This window comes from Cherax quadricarinatus, chromosome 35, assembly GCF_038502225.1.
Source record: "Cherax quadricarinatus isolate ZL_2023a chromosome 35, ASM3850222v1, whole genome shotgun sequence".
In the NCBI taxonomy this organism is placed as follows: Eukaryota; Metazoa; Arthropoda; class Malacostraca; order Decapoda; family Parastacidae; genus Cherax; species Cherax quadricarinatus.
The window spans coordinates 32,862,682-32,882,958 of record NC_091326.1 but is presented as its reverse complement, the minus strand read 5'-3'; the positions used below and the strand labels follow the sequence as shown (position 1 = coordinate 32,882,958).

Sequence of the window (20,277 nt, the reverse complement as noted above, 5' to 3'; positions counted from 1 at the left end):
ACAGTTCTGTACTTAGTCTTGTAGTCACACAGTTACTGACAGTTCTGTACTGAGTCTTGTAGTCACACAGTTACTGACAGTTCTGTACTGAGTCTTGTAGTCACACAGTTACTGACAGTTCTGTACTGAGTCTTGTAGTCACACAGTAACTGACAGTTCTGTACTGAGTCTTGTAGTCACACAGTTACTGACAGTTCTGTACTGAGTCTTGTAGTCACACAGTTACTGACAGTTCTGTACTGAGTCTTGTAGTCACACAGTTACTGACAGTTCTGTACTGAGTCTTGTAGTCACACAGTTACTGACAGTTCTGTACTGAGTCTTGTAGTCACACAGTAACTGACAGTTCTGTACTGAGTCTTGTAGTCACACAGTTACTGACAGTTCTGTACTGAGTCTTGTAGTCACACAGTTACTGACAGTTCTGTACTGAGTCTTGTAGTCACACAGTTACTGACAGTTCTGTACTGAGTCTTGTAGTCACACAGTTACTGACAGTTCTGTACTGAGTCTTGTAGTCACACAGTTACTGACAGTTCTGTACTGAGTCTTGTAGTCACACAGTTACTGACAGTTCTGTACTTAGTCTTGTAGTCACACAGTTACTGACAGTTCTGTACTGAGTCTTGTAGTCACACAGTTACTGACAGTTCTGTACTGAGTCTTGTAGTCACACAGTTACTGACAGTTCTGTACTTAGTCTTGTAGTCACACAGTTACTGACAGTTCTGTACTGAGTCTTGTAGTCACACAGTTACTGACAGTTCTGTACTGAGTCTTGTAGTCACACAGTTACTGACAGTTCTGTACTGAGTCTTGTAGTCACACAGTTACTGACAGTTCTGTGCTGAGTCTTGTAGTCACACAGTTACTGACAGTTCTGTACTGAGTCTTGTAGTCACACAGTTACTGACAGTTCTGTGCTGAGTCTTGTAGTCACACAGTTACTGACAGTTCTGTGCTGAGTCTTGTAGTCACACAGTTACTGACAGTTCTGTACTGAGTCTTGTAGTCACACAGTAACTGACAGTTCTGTACTTAGTCTTGTAGTCACACAGTTACTGACAGTTCTGTACTGAGTCTTGTAGTCACACAGTTACTGACAGTTCTGTACTGAGTCTTGTAGTCACACAGTTACTGACAGTTCTGTACTGAGTCTTGTAGTCACACAGTTACTGACAGTTCTGTACTGAGTCTTGTAGTCACACAGTAACTGACAGTTCTGTACTGAGTCTTGTAGTCACACAGTTACTGACAGTTCTGTACTGAGTCTTGTAGTCACACAGTAACTGACAGTTCTGTACTGAGTCTTGTAGTCACACAGTTACTGACAGTTCTGTACTGAGTCTCGTACTCTCTCTCTCTCGTTTAACATCTTCCTGTATCAATATATTTGTGGTATGGTTCTCGAAGTCCTCATCTCTGGCTTCAGAAATTACTATAATTATCAACCCTACGATTTTATCGTTTCCCAGTGAATAATAATAATAATAATAATAATAATAATAATAATAATAATAATAATAATAATAATGTCACGTTTTATTTGTTTCAAGATGGTAATTTTTATGCTCTAATTATAATTGGATGAATCAGTTTTGAGAGTGCAAGATGTTTTTATAAATAAAATTAGCAATAAAATTCCTGTATGTGTTGTCTGAGAGATAAAGTGAAGGAAAATGTTACGTAGCGACGGTGATATTAACATCTGCTGGGATGTTGTTGTTTCAGAGTCGCCGCTGATGTATCTGTGGTTGTGGTACATTACTTTACTGACATACACACAACTGATCACAACAGTGTTGACATAAATAACGAGTCAACTTCAGTCATCACTTAAGATCGTTGCCACTGTTGCTAAACACACACATCAAGCTGCACGTGTGTTGTCAGTTCATGTGTTCGCTGTTAAGCTGCACGTGTGTTGTCAGTTCATGTGTTCGCTGTTAAGCTGCACGTGTGTTGTCAGTTCATGTGTTCGCTGTTAAGCTGCACGTGTGTTGTCAGTTCATGTGTTCGCTGTTAAGCTGCACGTGTGTTGTCAGCTCATGTGTTCGCTGTTAAGCTGCACGTGTGTTGTCAGCTCATGTGTTCGCTGTTAAGCTGCACGTGTGTTGTCAGCTCATGTGTTCGCTGTTAAGCTGCACGTGTGTTGTCAGCTCATGTGTTCGCTGTTAAGCTGCACGTGTGTTGTCAGTTCATGTGTTCGCTGTTAAGCTGCACGTGTGTTGTCAGCTCATGTGTTCGCTGTTAAGCTGCACGTGTGTTGTCAACTCATGTGTTCGCTGTTAAGCTGCACGTGTGTTGTCAGCTCATGTGTTCGCTGTTAAGCTGCACGTGTGTTGTCAGTTCATGTGTTCGCTGTTAAGCTGCACGTGTGTTGTCAGCTCATGTGTTCGCTGTTAAGCTGCACGTGTGTTGTCAGTTCATGTGTTCGCTGTTAAGCTGCACGTGTGTTGTCAACTCATGTGTTCGCTGTTAAGCTGCACGTGTGTTGTCAGCTCATGTGTTCGCTGTTAAGCTGCACGTGTGTTGTCAACTCATGTGTTCGCTGTTAAGCTGCACGTGTGTTGTCAGCTCATGTGTTCGCTGTTAAGCTGCACGTGTGTTGTCAACTCATGTGTTCGCTGTTAAGCTGCACGTGTGTTGTCAGTTCATGTGTTCGCTGTTAAGCTGCACGTGTGTTGTCAACTCATGTGTTCGCTGTTAAGCTGCACGTGTGTTGTCAGCTCATGTGTTCGCTGTTAAGCTGCACGTGTGTTGTCAGTTCATGTGTTCGCTGTTAAGCTGCACGTGTGTTGTCAGTTCACGTGTTCGCTGTTAAGCTGCACGTGTGTTGTCAGCTCATATGTTCGTTGTTAAGCTGCACGTGTGTTGTCAGTTCATATGTTCGCTGTTAAGCTGCACGTGTGTTGTCAGCTCATGTGTTCGCTGTGATACACTAGCTTGTTACTGCGGCACTGATAAAATTTACTGTAATGTCTCTTATTATTATTATATAATCAAAAAGAAGCGCTAAGCCACAAGGGCTATACAGCGTAATGTCTCTTAAAGTGGCAAATAAGTTAACAACTCGAGGAGATAACTCTGTAAACATGTCAAATGTTATTTACAAATACATATATCGTTACAAGTTGCCATTGGTTCGAGGCTTGAGAAACAATGTCAGATCTCCGCTACAAAGTTTAGCTCACAAGGACGGAACTTAATTACCTCCGACAGCTGGATGTTGGGATATAGATGGACAGCTGCTTCCAGTCGTGGAAGATCTGACAGGTGTGTAAACCATGTGACGAAGGAGAATCCGGAAGATAATGCAGAGGATGCTTATGATAGAGGTGATGCAGACGATAAGAGTTAGTTCAGTATTGTGTTGGGCATCAGTTTAGTGTCTGGGGGAAGTATAATGTTTGGGTGTTAAGAGAAACCTGACGGCTAGTAGTTTGACACTTGTTTCTTCTTATTACATTGTTATGGTATTAGAAGACGTAGGCTTTGCTGCAAGTAAACATATGTATACTATAGTTAGCAAGGATGATCAGTAATTTACTGGTGATACTCAGTTGAGTATATCACATACATAACCCTCTTCAGAATTGAATAGCAATTATTGTGGGCCGAATTGCACTGTTTGTTTCACTGTCTTTGTTCTCCATGATACAAAGGTCACTGGGAAGGTGAGTGTCTCTCAGTGCCTGTAACTGATGCTTCAGGGTAAAGATGATTTACGTGAAACCGTCCCATCAACAGTAAGACAATACCAAATGTGTCTTCCTTTATCTAAAAACCTGTCAGCAATAAATTTGATTTCAATACTCAGTATTCACATTGATCTATGTTTTAAATATTCATGGATGATTGACAACCACCTTGACAGTCATTCTAAATTTCTCGAATTCTTCATTGGTAAGAGAGTGGTACTCAGTGGTGTATCAGTCTACAGTGGTACTCAGTGGTGTATCAGTCTAGAGTGGTACTCAGTGGTGTATCAGTCTAGAGTGGTACTCAGTGGTGTATCAGTCTAGAGTGGTACTCAGTGGTGTATCAGTCTAGAGTGGTACTCACTGGTGTATCAGTCTAGAGTGGTACTCACTGGTGTATCAGTCTAGAGTGGTACTCAGTGTTGTATCAGTCTAGAGTGGTACTCAGTGGTGTATCAGTCTAGAGTGGTACTCATTGGTGTATCAGTCTAGAGTGGTACTCAGTGGTGTATCAGTCTAGAGTGGTACTCACTGGTGTATCAGTCTAGAGTGGTACTCAGTGGTGTATCAGTCTAGAGTGGTACTCAGTGGTGTATCAGTCTAGAGTGGTACTCAGTGGTGTATCAGTCTAGAGTGGTACTCAGTGGTGTATCAGTCTAGAGTGGTACTCAGTGGTGTATCACTCTAGTGTGGTACTCACTGGTGTATCAGTCTAGAGTGGTACTCACTGGTGTATCAGTCTAGAGTGGTACTCAGTGGTGTATCAGTCTAGAGTGGTGCTCAGTGGTGTATCAGTCTAGAATGGTACTCAGTGTTGTATCAGTCTAGAGTGGTACTCAGTGGCGTATCACTCTAGTGTGGTACTCAGTGGTGTATCAGTCTAGAGTGGTATTCACTGGTGTATCAGTCTAGAGTGGTATTCACTGGTGTATCAGTCTAGAGTGGTACTCACTGGTATATCAGTCTAGAGTGGTATTCACTGGTATATCAGTCTAGAGTGGTACTCACTGGTGTATCAGTCTAGAATGGTACTCACTGGTATATCAGTCTAGAGTGGTACTCAGTGGTGTATCAGTCTAGAGTGGTGCTCAGTGGTGTATCAGTCTAGAATGGTACTCAGTGTTGTATCAGTCTAGAGTGGTACTCAGTGGTGTATCAGTCTAGAGTGGTACTCACTGGTGTATCAGTCTAGAGTGGTACTCACTGGTGTATCAGTCTAGAGTGGTACTCAGTCGTGTATCAGTCTAGAGTGGTACTCACTGGTGTATCAGCCTAGAGTGGTACTCAGTGGTGTATCAGTCTAGAGTGGTACTCACTGGTGTATCAGTCTAGAGTGGTACTCAGTGGTGTATCAGTCTAGAGTGGTACTCACTGGTGTATCAGTCTAGAGTGGTACTCATTGGTGTATCAGTCTAGAGTGGTACTCAGTGGTGTATCAGTCTAGAGTGGTACTCACTGGTGTATCAGTCTAGAGTGGTACTCACTGGTCTATCAGTCTAGAGTGGTACTCAGTGGTGTATCAGTCTAGAGTGGTACTCAGTGGTGTATCAGTCTAGAATGGTACTCAGTGTTGTATCAGTCTAGAGTGGTACTCAGTGGCGTATCACTCTAGTGTGGTACTCAATGGTGTATCAGTCTAGAGTGGTACTCACTGGTGTATCAGTCTAGAGTGGTACTCACTGGTGTATCAGTCTAGAGTGGTACTCACTGGTGTATCAGTCTAGAGTGGTACTCACTGGTGTATCAGTCTAGAGTGGTACTCACTGGTGTATCAGTCTAGAGTGGTATTCACTGGTATATCAGTCAAGACGCCTCATAAAATTCCAAGTTCGTCCATCTAACTATTAGTAACTATTAGTAACTATTAGTAACTATTAGTAACTATTAGTAACTATTAGTAACTATTAGTAACTGCACTGGTGTTAAGGAATTATTTATTCTGTATTTTATATAATAAATTTTGAGCCTGTGATTGGATGCACTGAGCTGAGAGTTATATTAATATGCATATAATGCGTAAACAGAGTTATAATATTACTATTAGTAATGACAGTTTGTTTTTTATTTCCAGATATGATGGTTAGGTGACTGGAGGAGAAGCAGCAGATAGTCGTAGGTGTTGCTGCATCACTAACTGTGCTATCAGCCACTCCACTACAACCACAGTAATTACCATCACCACTACTACTTTCATCACTACTCTCATCATCGCCAAGAACCTGTGATCAACCTTCCCAGTAACCTTCTACGATACTGTAATAAAGTGAGCTGTATCATAACATGTCATCTAAATTGTGCACATTGACGCACTAGTGTTGAGGATTACATCGAAGTTTAGTATTAAAGTTATCAAAATGTTTCCCAACGTTGGTTATGTGACAGGCCGGTTAAGGGAAGCCAGGAATGTAACAGGTCGGCTGCGTGAAGTTGGACGAATTCACGTGAAGAGGGTGGAAGAAGTGTCGGAACCCCTGCGTGAGCCTGGCATCATCACTGGCTACAGACACGAGAACTGTTCTGTCATCCAAGCAGTTGCTTCACTTTTTAATGCCACCAATGAGACTGTCAACTTCTGGACGCATTTTGTTGCCAGTGTATATTTTGCCTGGCTCTTGGTCTCTCTGTCAACTATTATGCCGCTCTTTGAGGACCCTTATCTCTTCCCTCTTACCTGCTACATGATAGCCGCCTGTTGCTATCCTCTCATGAGCTGCCTGGCACATGCCTTTTCTTGCTTATCTCTCACAGCTACGCACATATGTTTCTTCATTGATTACCTAGCTATAGCCATGTACAGTTGGGCTGTAGCATATCTTTACTATAGTTACTGCTTTCCGCCAAACCTCATGAACTCTTGGTTTTCACAGATCTACCTTCCGGTTGCGGCAGTAAACGCCGTCTTGGCCACTCTATGTGCAAGTCTATCTCGTTTTATTATCCACCCGGGCTTTCAGAAAACGCTGCGTGTTGCAGCCTTTGTTGAGCCCTTTGTGTGGGACTCGTTTCCACTAGTGGTATGGCTGTACACATGTGACACTAGTACTGAGTCGTGTGGAGAGTCTCGCATCTACCACCTCAATCAGTTTTTCTGTGTAATTACTGCATCGTTTTTCTACGGTTCACATATTCCTGAGCGACTTGCACCTGGATGTTTTGATTATGTGGGACACTCACATAACATATTACATATTTTCAGTATAATGGGAACAAATGAACAGATGCGTGCTGTCCTCATAGATCTGAAAAATAGAAGAGAAGGTTTAGAAAAAGAAAATTGGTTACCCACACCCATGTGGGCGTTGCAAGCAACACCTTCTCTCTTAATGTGTAATATTTTCCTGGTATTGCTTCTTACTTACTACCTCTCGAAACATATGCGGTCTGTCCATCAGACTTGTCCCCAGAATTCTTCCCGGCAGCCACTAGTTACTGCAACGATAGTACCTAGCAGCCATACCAAAGACCAGTGACCTTTGGAAACAAGAAAGCTTTCACTTTTGGGACCATTTCCATTCCTCTTCCTTCAGTACTGGTCCAGGTGGCCTCTCCATGGCCCTGTGGTGTAGTTTGTTTCCTTCCACGTGTAGGCAGTACCAACAGTGTAGTTGCCATCTGGGCTGACTGAATGCTACAACGGACTTCCCGTGGAATGTGTATTTTGGTACAAGTTGAACTGCCTCAAATATGATTATTGTACTGTGCCTTAGAATATTTCAAGTGAAAGTTTTGATAAAATTAAAAGACATTAGATGAAATTACAGAATATGAGCTGAACACTAGCCAAATAGCTTAGTTTACCATATACATTCCCGTTAATTGCAGCCACACCAAACCAGGTGATATCAAACACGGGATCCTTGTGATTTATGAAAGTCACAAATTTTCATTTTTCTTGTTTAAGGTTATATTTTGATTAATATTCATTATGTAATTAGCGTTTTTATATATTCAAAAATATATTACTAACCAGAGCTATATTATAAATATTAAAGCTGTCCTCAAGTTGAACATTAAGTAAGAAGAGAGGGAACGCGACCTATATTGTTACTTCTGGGTTATCATTCTAGTCGTCAACACATCCACACTACGTTCTGGTTGATGGTTTCAACCTCAGTGAACCTCTTTCCTGAAGAAGTGACCTAGTGGCTATAAGCTGCTTTTACCGAATCGCAGGTTGTTCTGGTCACCTTTGTCCAGCGTACACCTGGCCAGCCATCTAGCTAGCCACCACCATCCCACCAGTCTGTCCAGCGTACACCTGGCCAGCCATCTAGCTAGCCACCACCATCCCACCAGTCTGTCCAGCGTACACCTGGCCAGCCATCTAGCTAGCCACCACCATCCCAGCAGTCTGTCCAGCGTACACCTGGCCAGCCATCTAGCTAGCCACCACCATCCCAGCAGTGTGTCCAGCGTACACCTGGCCAGCCATCTAGCTAGCCACTACCATCCCAGCAGTCTGTCCAGCGTACACCTGGCCAGCCATCTAGCTAGCCACCACCATCCCACCAGTCTGTCCAGCGTACACCTGGCCAGCCATCTAGCTAGCCACCACCATCCCAGCAGTCTGTCCAGCGTACACCTGGCCAGCCATCTAGCTAGCCACCACCATCCCACCAGTCTGTCCAGCGTATACCTGGCCAGCCATCTAGCTAGCCACCACCAGTCTAGCCTCGCCATGTAATTGAATAAATATTTGAGACTGCTTAACAGAATGTATTACACAGAAGAATCTATTAATATTGATGTAAAGACCAGTTGTCGTGCGGTGTCGGGTGATACCTGACTCAGCAGGTGCAACCAGAATCAGGAGCCACCTGGTCCACCTGCTGACCGTCACCGCCCACTGCCACCCACAGCCATCAACCGCCCACTGCCACCCACAACCACCAGCCGTCACCGCCCACTGCCACCTACAACCACCAGCCGTCACCGCCCACTGCCACCCGCGACAGCCTGCCCTCACCGCCCACTGCCACCACCCACCACAACTCCCGTCCACAGCCTCTGCTAGGCCGCCAGGCACCTGTTGAAGGGAAGGACAGAGTTTATTGGAAAATTGGGCAGAATTTGATAAAGACTAGGGAAAAGCTGGGTGGATAGGTGAGAGTTGGGGCTTGTAGGATGAGTGTGAAGGATGCGCAGGTGGATGTTAATCCACCTAGAGGCTTCGAGGATGAGGTTAGACCACGAGCTGCTGAATACAATTCCTCCACTCCCCAGAGGAACTGGTCTACTAGCAGAGTCTGGTCCACCCACCACCACCCACCCATGAAGGTGGAGGGTGGAGGTGGAGGTTGGAGGTGGAGGGTGGAGGTTGAGGGTGGAAGTTGAGGGTGGAGGTGGAGGTTGAGGGTGGAGGTTGGAGGTGGAGGGTAGAGGTGGAGGGTGGAGGTGGAGGGTGGAGATTGAGCGTGGAGGGTGGAGGTGGAGGGTGGAGGGGATGGTAGTGGAGGATGGGGGGATGCTTGTGGAGGATGGAGGGGATGGTAGTGGAGGATGGAGGGGATGGTAGTGGAGGATGGAGGGGATGGTAGTGGAGGATGGAGGGGATGGTAGTGGAGGGTGGAGGGGATGGTCGTGGAGGATGGAAGAGATGGTAGTGGAGGATGGAAGGAATGGTAGTGGAGGATGGAGGGGATGGTTATGTAGGATGGAGGGGATGGTAGTGGAGGATGGAGGGGATTTTTGTGGAGGATGGAGAGGATGGTAGTGGACGATGGAGTGGATGGTTGTGGAGGATGGAGGGGATGGTAGTGGAGGATGGAGGGGATGGTTGTGGAGGATGGTAGTGGAGGATGGAAGGGATGGTAGTGGAGGATGGAGGGGGATGGTAGTGGAGGATGGAAGGGATGGTAGTGGGGGATGGAGGGGTTGGTAGTGGAGGATGGAGGGGATGGTAGTGGAGGATGGAGGGGATGGTAGTGGAGGATGGAGGGGATGGTAGTGGAGGATGGAGGGGATGGTAGTGGAGGATGGAGGGGATGGTATTGGAGGATGGTAGTGGAGGATGGAGGGGATGGTTAATGAGGATGGAGGGGATGGTAGTGGAGGATGGAGGGGATGGTTATGGAGGATGGAGAGGATAGTAGTGGAGGATGGAGGGGATGGTATTGGAGGATGGTAGTGGAGAATGGAAGGGATGGTAGTGGAGGATGGAGGGGGATGGTAGTGGAGGATGGAAGGGATGGTAGTGGGGGATGGAGGGGTTGGTAGTGGAGGATGGAGGGGATGGTTGTGGAGGATGGAGGGGATGATGGTGGAGGATGGAGGGGATGGTAGTGGAGGATGGAGGGGATGGTATTGGAGGATGGTAGTGGAGGATGGAGGGGATGGTTAATGAGGATGGAGGGGATGGTAGTGGAGGATGGAGGGGATGGTTAATGAGGATGGAGGGGATGGTATTGGAGGATGGTAGTGGAGAATGGAAGGGATGGTAGTGGAGGATGGAGGGGGATGGTAGTGGAGGATGGAAGGGATGGTAGTGGGGGATGGAGAGGTTGGTAGTGGAGGATGGAGGGGATGGTTGTGGAGGATGGAGGGGATGGTAGTGGAGGATGGAGGGGATGGTATTGGAGGATGGTAGTGGAGGATGGAGGGGATGGTTAATGAGGATGGAGGGGATGGTAGTGGAGGATGGAGGGGATGGTTATGGAGGATGGAGAGGATAGTAGTGGAGGATGGAGGGGATGGTATTGGAGGATGGTAGTGGAGAATGGAAGGGATGGTAGTGGAGGATGGAGGGGGATGGTAGTGGAGGATGGAAGGGATGGTAGTGGGGGATGGAGGGGTTGGTAGTGGAGGATGGAGGGGATGGTTGTGGAGGATGGAGGGGATGATGGTGGAGGATGGTAGTAGAGAATGGAAGGGATGGTAATGGAGGATGGAGGGGATGGTAGTGGAGGATGGAGGGGATGGTAGTGGAGGATGGAGGGGATGGTATTGGAGGATGGTAGTGGAGAATGGAAGGGATGGTAGTGGAGGATGGAGGGGGATGGTAGTGGAGGATGGAAAGGATGGTAGTGGGGGATGGAGGGGTTGGTAGTGGAGGATGGAGGGGATGGTTGTGGAGGATGGAGGGGATGGTTGTGGAGGATGGTAGTGGAGGATGGAAGGGATGGTAATGGAGGATGGAGGGGATGGTAGTGAAGGATTGAAGGGATGGTTGTGCAGGATGGAGGGGATGGTAGTGGAGGATGGAGGGGATGGTAGTGGAGGATTGAGGGGATGGTTGTGCAGGATGGAGGGGATGGTAGTGGAGGATTGAGGGGATGGTAGTGGAGGATTGAGGGGATGGTTGTGCAGGATGGAGAGGATGGTAGTGGGGGATGGTAGTGGAGGATGGAAGGGATGGTAGTGGAGGATGGAGGGATGGTAGTGGAGGATGGAGGGGATGGTAGTGGAGGGTGGAGGGGATGGTTGTGGAGGATGGAGGAGATGGTAGCGGAGGATAGCTTGAGAGGGGTATTGTGCACCCTAAGGAGAGCCTTCAAGACCAGCTCCTCCTCTAGACTCATCCTTCAATCCTTCAGTCGGGTTGATACTTCTCATCTACCAGCTCATCCTTAATTCTCATCCTATAAGCCTCATTTAGTCCCCGACCTCCAATCTTATCCTCCAGGTCTCAGTTCTCCATATTCTTCCATACATCTCCTCTATCCTCCTCCAATCTCTTACATATCCTTCTCCACTCATGGTGACCCAGATGCCCCGGGCAAGTGCTGTGGAGTGGGGCAAGATTAATGGCAGGCTAGGGGAATAAGATTTATTCCCAGTCCTCCATTCATTGATAAGGTATTACCACCAGACGTGTAGGTTCTTCAAGAAAGAACTGGACAACTTCTCCAGCCAGTCCCAGATCAGCCAGACTGTGGTGCATATGTTGGACTTCGTACGGTAAGCACCAGCAGCCTGGTTGATCAGGCTATCCACTAGTAGGCCAGGGAATGGACCGCACCGCGAATGTGGTGACGCTTGGAACACTCTCCGGGTAGACTCTAGGTGAGTGGGCGTTGGCGGAAGGGCGGGCTGGGTGGGTAGGTGGGTGGGTATGGTGTTGGGCACCTGGCTAGCTAGGTGCATAGCAGCGTTTTAGGACGCAATGAACTTAAGATCTCAAGGCTGCTGCATCGGGAGAAATCCATCATGACTCACAGACACAACCTGTGACATGTGCCAACACACTGTGGTTGTGTCAGTAGTCTAGGAGATGACAACCCTAAATCATCACATAGGAGCAGCATTACCACTACTATATCCTATACAAACATATATATATATATATATATATATATATATATATATATATATATATATATATATATATATATATATATATATATATATATATATATATATATATATATATATATATAACCAGAGGTGTGTTTGTGTATGTAAACTGACTGTATACCTTAATTCCAATTTTAGGTATTAACGCATCCATAATGAAATGTACAAGTGACTTGCAGCCTTAATTTCCTGGCACCTGTGTTGCCCCTGTCCACCTAGCAGTAATAATAGCAGGTGCGTGTGTTGCCCCTGTCCACCTAGCAGTAATAATAGTAGGTGCGTGTGTTGCCCCTGTCCACCTAGCAGTAATAATAGTAGGTGCGTGCGTTGCCCCTGTCCACCTAGCAGTAATAATAGTAGGTGCGTGTGTTGCCCCTGTCCACCTAGCAGTAATAATAGTAGGTGCGTGTGTTGCCCCTGTCCACCTAGCAGTAATAATAGCAGGTACGTGTGTTGCCCCTGTCCACCTAGCAGTAATAATAGTAGGTGCGTGTGTTGCCCCTGTCCACCTAGCAGTAATAATAGCAGGTGCGTGTGTTGCCCCTGTCCACCTAGCAGTAATAATAGCAGGTACGTGTGTTGCCCCTGTCCACCTAGCAGTAATAATAGCAGGTGCGTGTGTTGCCCCTGTCCACCTAGCAGTAATAATAGCAGGTGCGTGTGTTGCCCCTGTCCACCTAGCAGTAATAATAGCAGGTGCGTGTGTTGCCCCTGTCCACCTAGCAGTAATAATAGTAGGTGCGTGTGTTGCCCCTGTCCACCTAGCAGTAATAATAGCAGGTACGTGTGTTGCCCCTGTCCACCTAGCAGTAATAATAGCAGGTACGTGTGTTGCCCCTGTCCACCTAGCAGTAATAATAGCAGGTGCGTGTGTTGCCCCTGTCCACCTAGCAGTAATAATAGCAGGTACGTGTGTTGCCCATGTCCACCTAGCAGTAATAATAGCAGGTGCGTGTGTTGCCCCTGTCCACCTAGCAGTAATAATAGTAGGTGCGTGTGTTGCCCCTGTCCACCTAGCAGTAATAATAGTAGGTGCGTGTGTTACCCCTGTCCACCTAGCAGTAATAATAGTAGGTGCGTGTGTTGCCCCAGTCCACCTAGCAGTAATAATAGCAGGTGCGTGTGTTGCCCCTGTCCACCTAGCAGTAATAATAGCAGGTGCGTGTGTTGCCCTAGTCCACCTAGCAGTAATAATAGTAGGTGCGTGTGTTGCCCCTGTCCACCTAGCAGTAATAATAGCAGGTGCGTGTGTTGCCCCAGTCCACCTAGCAGTAATAATAGCAGGTGCGTGTGTTGCCCCTGTCCACCTAGCAGTAATAATAGCAGGTGCGTGTGTTAGCCGGCAATGTGAGTTGCATTCAGGTTAAAATGTGTTAAAAACTCCAGTGCTGCTGGAGTGTCATGTTGTTTGTAAGAAAATACTCCATTCGTGCGTGTAAGAAAATACTCCATTCGTGCGTGTAAGAAAATACTATATTCGTGCGTGTAAGAAAATACTTCATTCGTGCGTGTAAGAAAATACTATATTCGTCCGTGTAAGAAAATACTCCATTCGTGCGTGTAAGAAAATACTCCATTCGTGCGTGTAAGAAATACTATATTCGTGCGTGTAAGAAAATACTCCATTCGTGCGTGTAAGAAAATACTATATTCGTGCGTGTAAGAAAATACTTCATTCGTGCGTGTAAGAAAATACTATATTCGTGCGTGTAAGAAAATACTCCATTCGTGCGTGTAAGAAAATACTTCATTCGTGCGTGTAAGAAAATACTTCATTCGTGCGTGTAAGAAAATACTATATTCGTGCGTGTAAGAAAATACTCCATTCGTGCGTGTAAGAAAATACTCCATTCGTGCGTGTAAGAAATACTATATTCGTGCGTGTAAGAAAATACTTCATTCGTGCGTGTGATAAAATACACCATTCGTGCGTGTAAGAAAATACACCATTCGTGCGTGTAAGAAAATACACCATTCGTGCGTGTAAGAAAATACACCATTCGTGCGTGTAAGAAAATACTCCATTCGTGCGTGTAAGAAAATACACCATTCGTGCGTGTAAGAAAATACACCATTCGTGCGTCTAAGAAAATACACGATTCGTGCGTTTAAGAAAATACACCATTCGTGCGTGTAAGAAAATACACCATTCGTGCGTGTAAGAAAATACACCATTCGTGCGTATAAGAAAATACACCATTCGTGCGTGTAAGAAAATACTCCATTCGTGCGTGTAAGAAAATACACCATTCGTGCGTGTAAGAAAATACACGATTCGTGCGTGTAAGAAAATACACCATTCGTGCGTGTAAGAAAATACACCATTCGTACGTGTAAGAAAATACAACATTCGTGCGTGTAAGAAAATACACTATTCGTGCGTGTAAGAAAATATAACATTCGTGCGTGTAAGAAAATACACCATTTGTGCGTGTAAGAAAATACAGCATTCGTGCGTGTAAGAAAATACAACATTCGTGCGTGTAAGAAAATACACCATTCGTGCGTGTAAGAAAATACAACATTCGTGCGTGTAAGAAAATACACCATTCGTGCGTGTAAGAAAATGCAACATTCGTGCGTGTAAGAAAATACAACATTCGTGCGTGTAAGAAAGGCAACATTCGTGCGTGTAAGAAAATACAACATTCGTTAGTGTAAGAAAGGCAACATTCGTGCGTGTAAGAAAATACAACATTCGTGCGTGTAAGAAAATACACCATTCGTGCGTGTAAGAAAATACAACATTCGTGCGTGTAAGAAAATACAACATTCGTGCGTGTAAGAAAGGCAACATTCGTGCGTGTAAGAAAGGCAACATTCGTGCGTGTAAGAATGGCAACATTCGTGCGTGTAAGAATGGCAACATTCGTGCGTGTAAGAATGGCAACATTCGTGCGTGTAAGAATGGCAACATTCGTGCGTGTAAGAATGGCAACATTCGTGCGTGTAAGAAAGGCAACATTCGTGCGTGTAAGAATGGCAACATTCGTGCGTGTAAGAAAGGCAACATTCGTGCGTGTAAGAATGGCAACATTCATGCGTGTAAGAATGGCAACATTCGTGCGTGTAAGAAAGGCAACATTCGTGCGTGTAAGAATGGCAACATTCGTGCGTGTAAGAAAGGCAACATTCGTGCGTGTAAGAATGGCAACATTCATGCGTGTAAGAATGGCAACATTCGTGCGTGTAAGAAAGGCAACATTCGTGCGTGTAAGAATGGCAACATTCGTGCGTGTAAGAAAGGCAACATTCGTGCGTGTAAGAATGGCAACATTCATGCGTGTAAGAATGGCAACATTCGTGCGTGTAAGAATGGCAACATTCGTGCGTGTAAGAAAGGCAACATTCGTGCGTGTAAGAATGGCAACATTCGTGCGTGTAAGAAAGGCAACATTCGTGCGTGTAAGAATGGCAACATTCATGCGTGTAAGAATGGCAACATTCGTGCGTGTAAGAATGGCAACATTCGTGCGTGTAAAAATGGCAATATTCGTGCGTGTAAGAATGGCAACATTCGCGCGTGTAAGAATGGCAACATTCGTGCGTGTAAGAATGGCAACATTCGTGCGTGTAAGAAAGGCAACATTCGTGCGTGTAAGAAAGGCAACATTCGTGCGTGTAAGAAAGGCAACATTCGTGCGTGTAAGAAAGGCAACATTCGTGCGTGTAAGAAAGACAACATTCGTGCGTGTAAGAAAGACAACATTCGTGCGTGTAAGAAAGACAACATTCGTGCGTGTAAGAAAGGCAACATTCGTGCGTGTAAGAAAGGCAACATTCGTGCGTGTAAGAATGGCAACATTCGTGCGTGTAAGAATGGCAACATTCGTGCGTGTAAGAATGGCAACATTCGTGCTGGAATTATTCAAGTAATAAGAACTATCAGCTCACTTAACGATGTTAATTACAATTTAGCGGCGTTGCCTCGCCTCCACCATTATGCTGGCACCACTAGCGACGCCATTATGCTGGCACCACTAGCGTCACCATTATGCTGGCACCACTAGCGACACCATTATGCTGGCACCCCTAGCGACACCATTATGCTGGCACCACTAGCGACACCATTATGCTGGCACCACTAGCGTCACCATTATGCTGGCACCACTAGCGTCGCCATTATGCTGGCACCACTAGCGACACCATTATGCTGGCCCCACTAGCGACACCATTATGCTGGCACCACTAGCGACACCATTATGCTGGCACCACTAGCGTCACCATTATGCTGGCACCACTAGCGACACCATTATGCTGGCACCACTAGCGACACCATTATGCTGGCACCACTAGCGACACCATTATGCTGGCACCACTAGCGTCACCATTATGCTGGCACCACTAGCGTCGCCATTATGCTGGCACCACTAGCGACACCATTATGCTGGCACCACTAGCGACACCATTATGCTGGCACCACTAGCGACACCATTATGCTGGCACCACTAGCGTCACCATTATGCTGGCACCACTAGCGACACCATTATGCTGGCACCACTAGCGACGGCATTATGCTGGCACCACTAGCGACACCGTTATGCTGGCACCACTAGCGTCACCATTATGCTGGCACCACTAGCGACACCATTATGCTGGCACCACTAGCGACGCCATTATGCTGGCACCACTAGCGACACCATTATGCTGGCACCACTAGCAACACCTTGGTCGCTGGCACAACTAGCGACACCTTGGTCGCTGGCATCACTAGCGACACCTTGGTCGCTGGCACCACTAGCGACACCATTATGCTGGCATCACTAGCGACACCATTATGCTGGCACCACTAGCGACACCATTATGCTGGCACCACTAACGTCACCATTATGCTGGCACCACTAGCGTCACCATTATGCTGGCACCACTAGCGACACCTTGGTCGCTGGCACCACTAGCGACACCTTGGTCGCTGGCACCACTAGCGACACCATTATGCTGGCACCACTAACGACACCTTGGTCGCTGGTGACAACAATCACCTTATACAGTCCAGGGTTCGATACCTTGACATGGAGGAACATATAGGTCAGTTTCCTTACATCCCTACTGGTCCTGCCTACCTATGTCAAAGGCGATTTATTCCTTACGAATAAACCAGTATATAAATATATATATATATATATATATATATATATATATATATATATATATATATATATATATATATATATATATAAATATATGTCGTGCCGAATATGTAAAACTGGTCAATTAGCAAGAACTCATTTAAAATTAAGTCCTTTCTAAATTTTTTTTTCATTAATGTTAATGTAAAAAAATTTAATTTTGCACCAAAAGAATCTTAGAAAACTTACCTAACCTTATTATAACAAGAACAATTTATTTTAGCCTTCCCCAACTATATATATTTTAGATTTGTTTACAATAATTTAATATTAAATAAACACAGTGAAATATATTTTTTTCGTTAGGTTCAGAATGATTTTGGCGAAATTATTGCATACACAAATTTTCACTTGTCCTATATGGCAAGATGAACGTTGCTATTTAAGCCAAGATCGCAAGTTCTGCCTATTCGACACGACATATATATATATATATATATATATATATATATATATATATATATATATATATATATATATATATATATACATATACATATATATATATATATATATATATATATATATATATATATATATATATATATATGTATATATATATATTTATATTATATTATATTATATTATCACACTGGCCGATTCCCACCAAGGCAGGGTGGCCCAAAAAAGAAAAACTTTCACCATCATTCACTTCATCACTGTCTTGCCAGAAGGGTGCTCTACACTACAGTTTTTAAACTGCAACATTAACACCCCTCCTTCAGAGTGCAGGCACTGTACTTCCCATCTCCAGGACTCAAGTCCGGCCTGCCGGTTTCCCTGAACCCCTTCATAAATGTTACTCTGCTGACACTCCAACAGCACGTCAAGTATTAAAAACCATTTGTCTCCATTCACTCTTATCAAACACGCTCACGCATGCCTGCTGGAAGTGCAAGCCCCTCGCACACAAAACCTCCTTTACCCCCTCCCTCCAACCTTTCCTAGGCCGACCCCTACCCCGCCTTCCTTCCACTACAGACTGATACACTCTTGAAGTTATTCTGTTTCGCTCCATTCTCTCCACATGTCCGAACCACCTCAACAACCCTTCCTCAGCCCTCTGGACAACAGTTTTGGTAATCCCGCACCTCCTCCTAACTTCCAAACTACGAATTCTCTGCATTATATTCACACCACACATTGCTCTCAGACATGACATCTCCACTGCCTCCAGCCTTCTCCTCGCTGCAACATTCATCACCCATGCTTCACACCCATATAAGAGCGTTGGTAAAACTATACTCTCATACATTCCCCTCTTTGCCTCCAAGGACAAAGTTCTTTGTCTCCACAGACTCCTAAGTGCACCACTCACCCTTTTCCCCTCATCAATTCTATGATTCACCTCATCTTTCATAGACCCATCCGCTGACACGTCCACTCCCAAATATCTGAATACATTCACCTCCTCCATACTCTCTCCCTCCAATCTGATATCCAATCTTTCATCACCTAATCTTTTTGTTATCCTCATAACCTTACTCTTTCCTGTATTCACTTTCAATTTTCTTCTTTTGCACACCCTACCAAATTCATCCACCAATCTCTGCAACTTCTCTTCAGAATCTCCCAAGAGCACAGTGTCATCAGCAAAGAGCAACTGTGACAACTCCCACTTTATGTGTGATTCTTTATCTTTTAACTCCACGCCTCTTGCCAAGACCCTCTCATTTACTTCTCTTTCAACCCCATCTATAAATATATTAAACAACCACGGTGACATCACACATCCTTGTCTAAGGCCTACTTTTACTGGGAAATAATTTCCCTCTTTCCTACATACTCTAACTTGAGCCTCACTATCCTCGTAAAAACTCTTCACTGCTTTCAGTAACCTACCTCCTACACCATACACCTGCAGCATCTGCCACATTGCCACCCTATCCACCCTGTCATACGCCTTTTCCAAATCCATAAATGCCACAAAGACCTCTTTAGCCTTATCTAAATACTGTTCACTTATATGTTTCACTGTAAACACCTGGTCCACACACCCCCTACCTTTCCTAAAGCCTCCTTGTTCATCTGCTATCCTATTCTCCGTCTTACTCTTAATTCTTTCAATAATAACTCTACCATACACTTTGCCAGGTATACTCAACAGACTTATCCCCCTATAATTTTTGCACTCTCTTTTATCCCCTTTGCCTTTATACAAAGGAACTATGCATGCTCTCTGCCAATCCCTAGGTACCTTACCCTCTTCCATACATTTATTAAATAATTGCACCAACCACTCCAAAACTATATCCCCACCTGCTTTTAACATTTCTATTTTTATCCCATCAATCCCGGCTGCCTTACCCCCTTTCATTTTACCTACTGCCTCACGAACTTCCCCCACACTCACAACTGGCTCTTCCTCACTCCTACAAGATGTTGTTCCTCCTTGCCCTATACCCGAAATCACAGCTTCCCTATCTTCATCAACATTTAACAGTTCCTCAAAATATTCCCTCCATCTTCCCAATACCTCTAACTCTCCATTTAATAACTCTCCTCTCCTATTTTTAACTGACAAATCCATTTTTTCTCTAGGCTTTCTTAACTTGTTAATCTCACTCCAAAACTTTTTCTTATTTTCAACAAAATTTATTGATTACATCTCACCCACTCTCTCATTTGCTCTCTTTTTACATTGCTTCACCACTCTCTTAACCTCTCTCTTTTTCTCCATATACTCTTCCCTCCTTGCATCACTTCTACTTTGTAAAAACTTCTCATATGCTAACTTTTTCTCCCTTACTACTCTCTTCACATCATCATTCCACCAATCGCTCCTCTTCCCTCCCGCACCCACTTTCCTGTAACCACAAACTTCTGCTGAACACTCTAACACTACATTTTTAAACCTACCCCATACCTCTTCGACCCCATTGCCTATGCTCTCATTAGCCCATCTATCCTCCAATAGCTGTTTATATCTTACCCTAACTGTCTCCTCTTTTAGTTTATAAACCTTCACCTCTCTCTTCCCTGATGCTTCTATTCTCCTTGTATCCCATCTACCTTTTACTCTCAGTGTAGCTACAACTAGAAAGTGATCTGATATATCTGTGGCCCCTCTATAAACATGTACATCCTGAAGTCTACTCAACAGTCTTTTATCTACCAATACATAATCCAACAAACTACTGTCATTTCGCCCTACA

At 44.9% G+C, this 20,277-nt stretch overlaps 1 protein-coding gene across 1 annotated transcript in view; it reads left to right on the top strand.

Annotated features, from left to right (window-relative positions):
* LOC128695212 (membrane progestin receptor gamma) overlaps positions 1-9,074 on the top strand; it is a 268,155-nt gene extending 259,081 nt beyond the window's left edge. The window contains exon 3 of the mRNA XM_053785730.2: positions 5,773-9,074. Coding sequence (XP_053641705.1) covers positions 6,056-7,171 — 1,116 coding nt within the window. The 5' untranslated portion in view covers positions 5,773-6,055 and the 3' untranslated portion in view covers positions 7,172-9,074. The remainder of the gene's footprint in view (positions 1-5,772) is intronic.
* Positions 9,075-20,277: the final 11,203 nt, after the last annotated feature.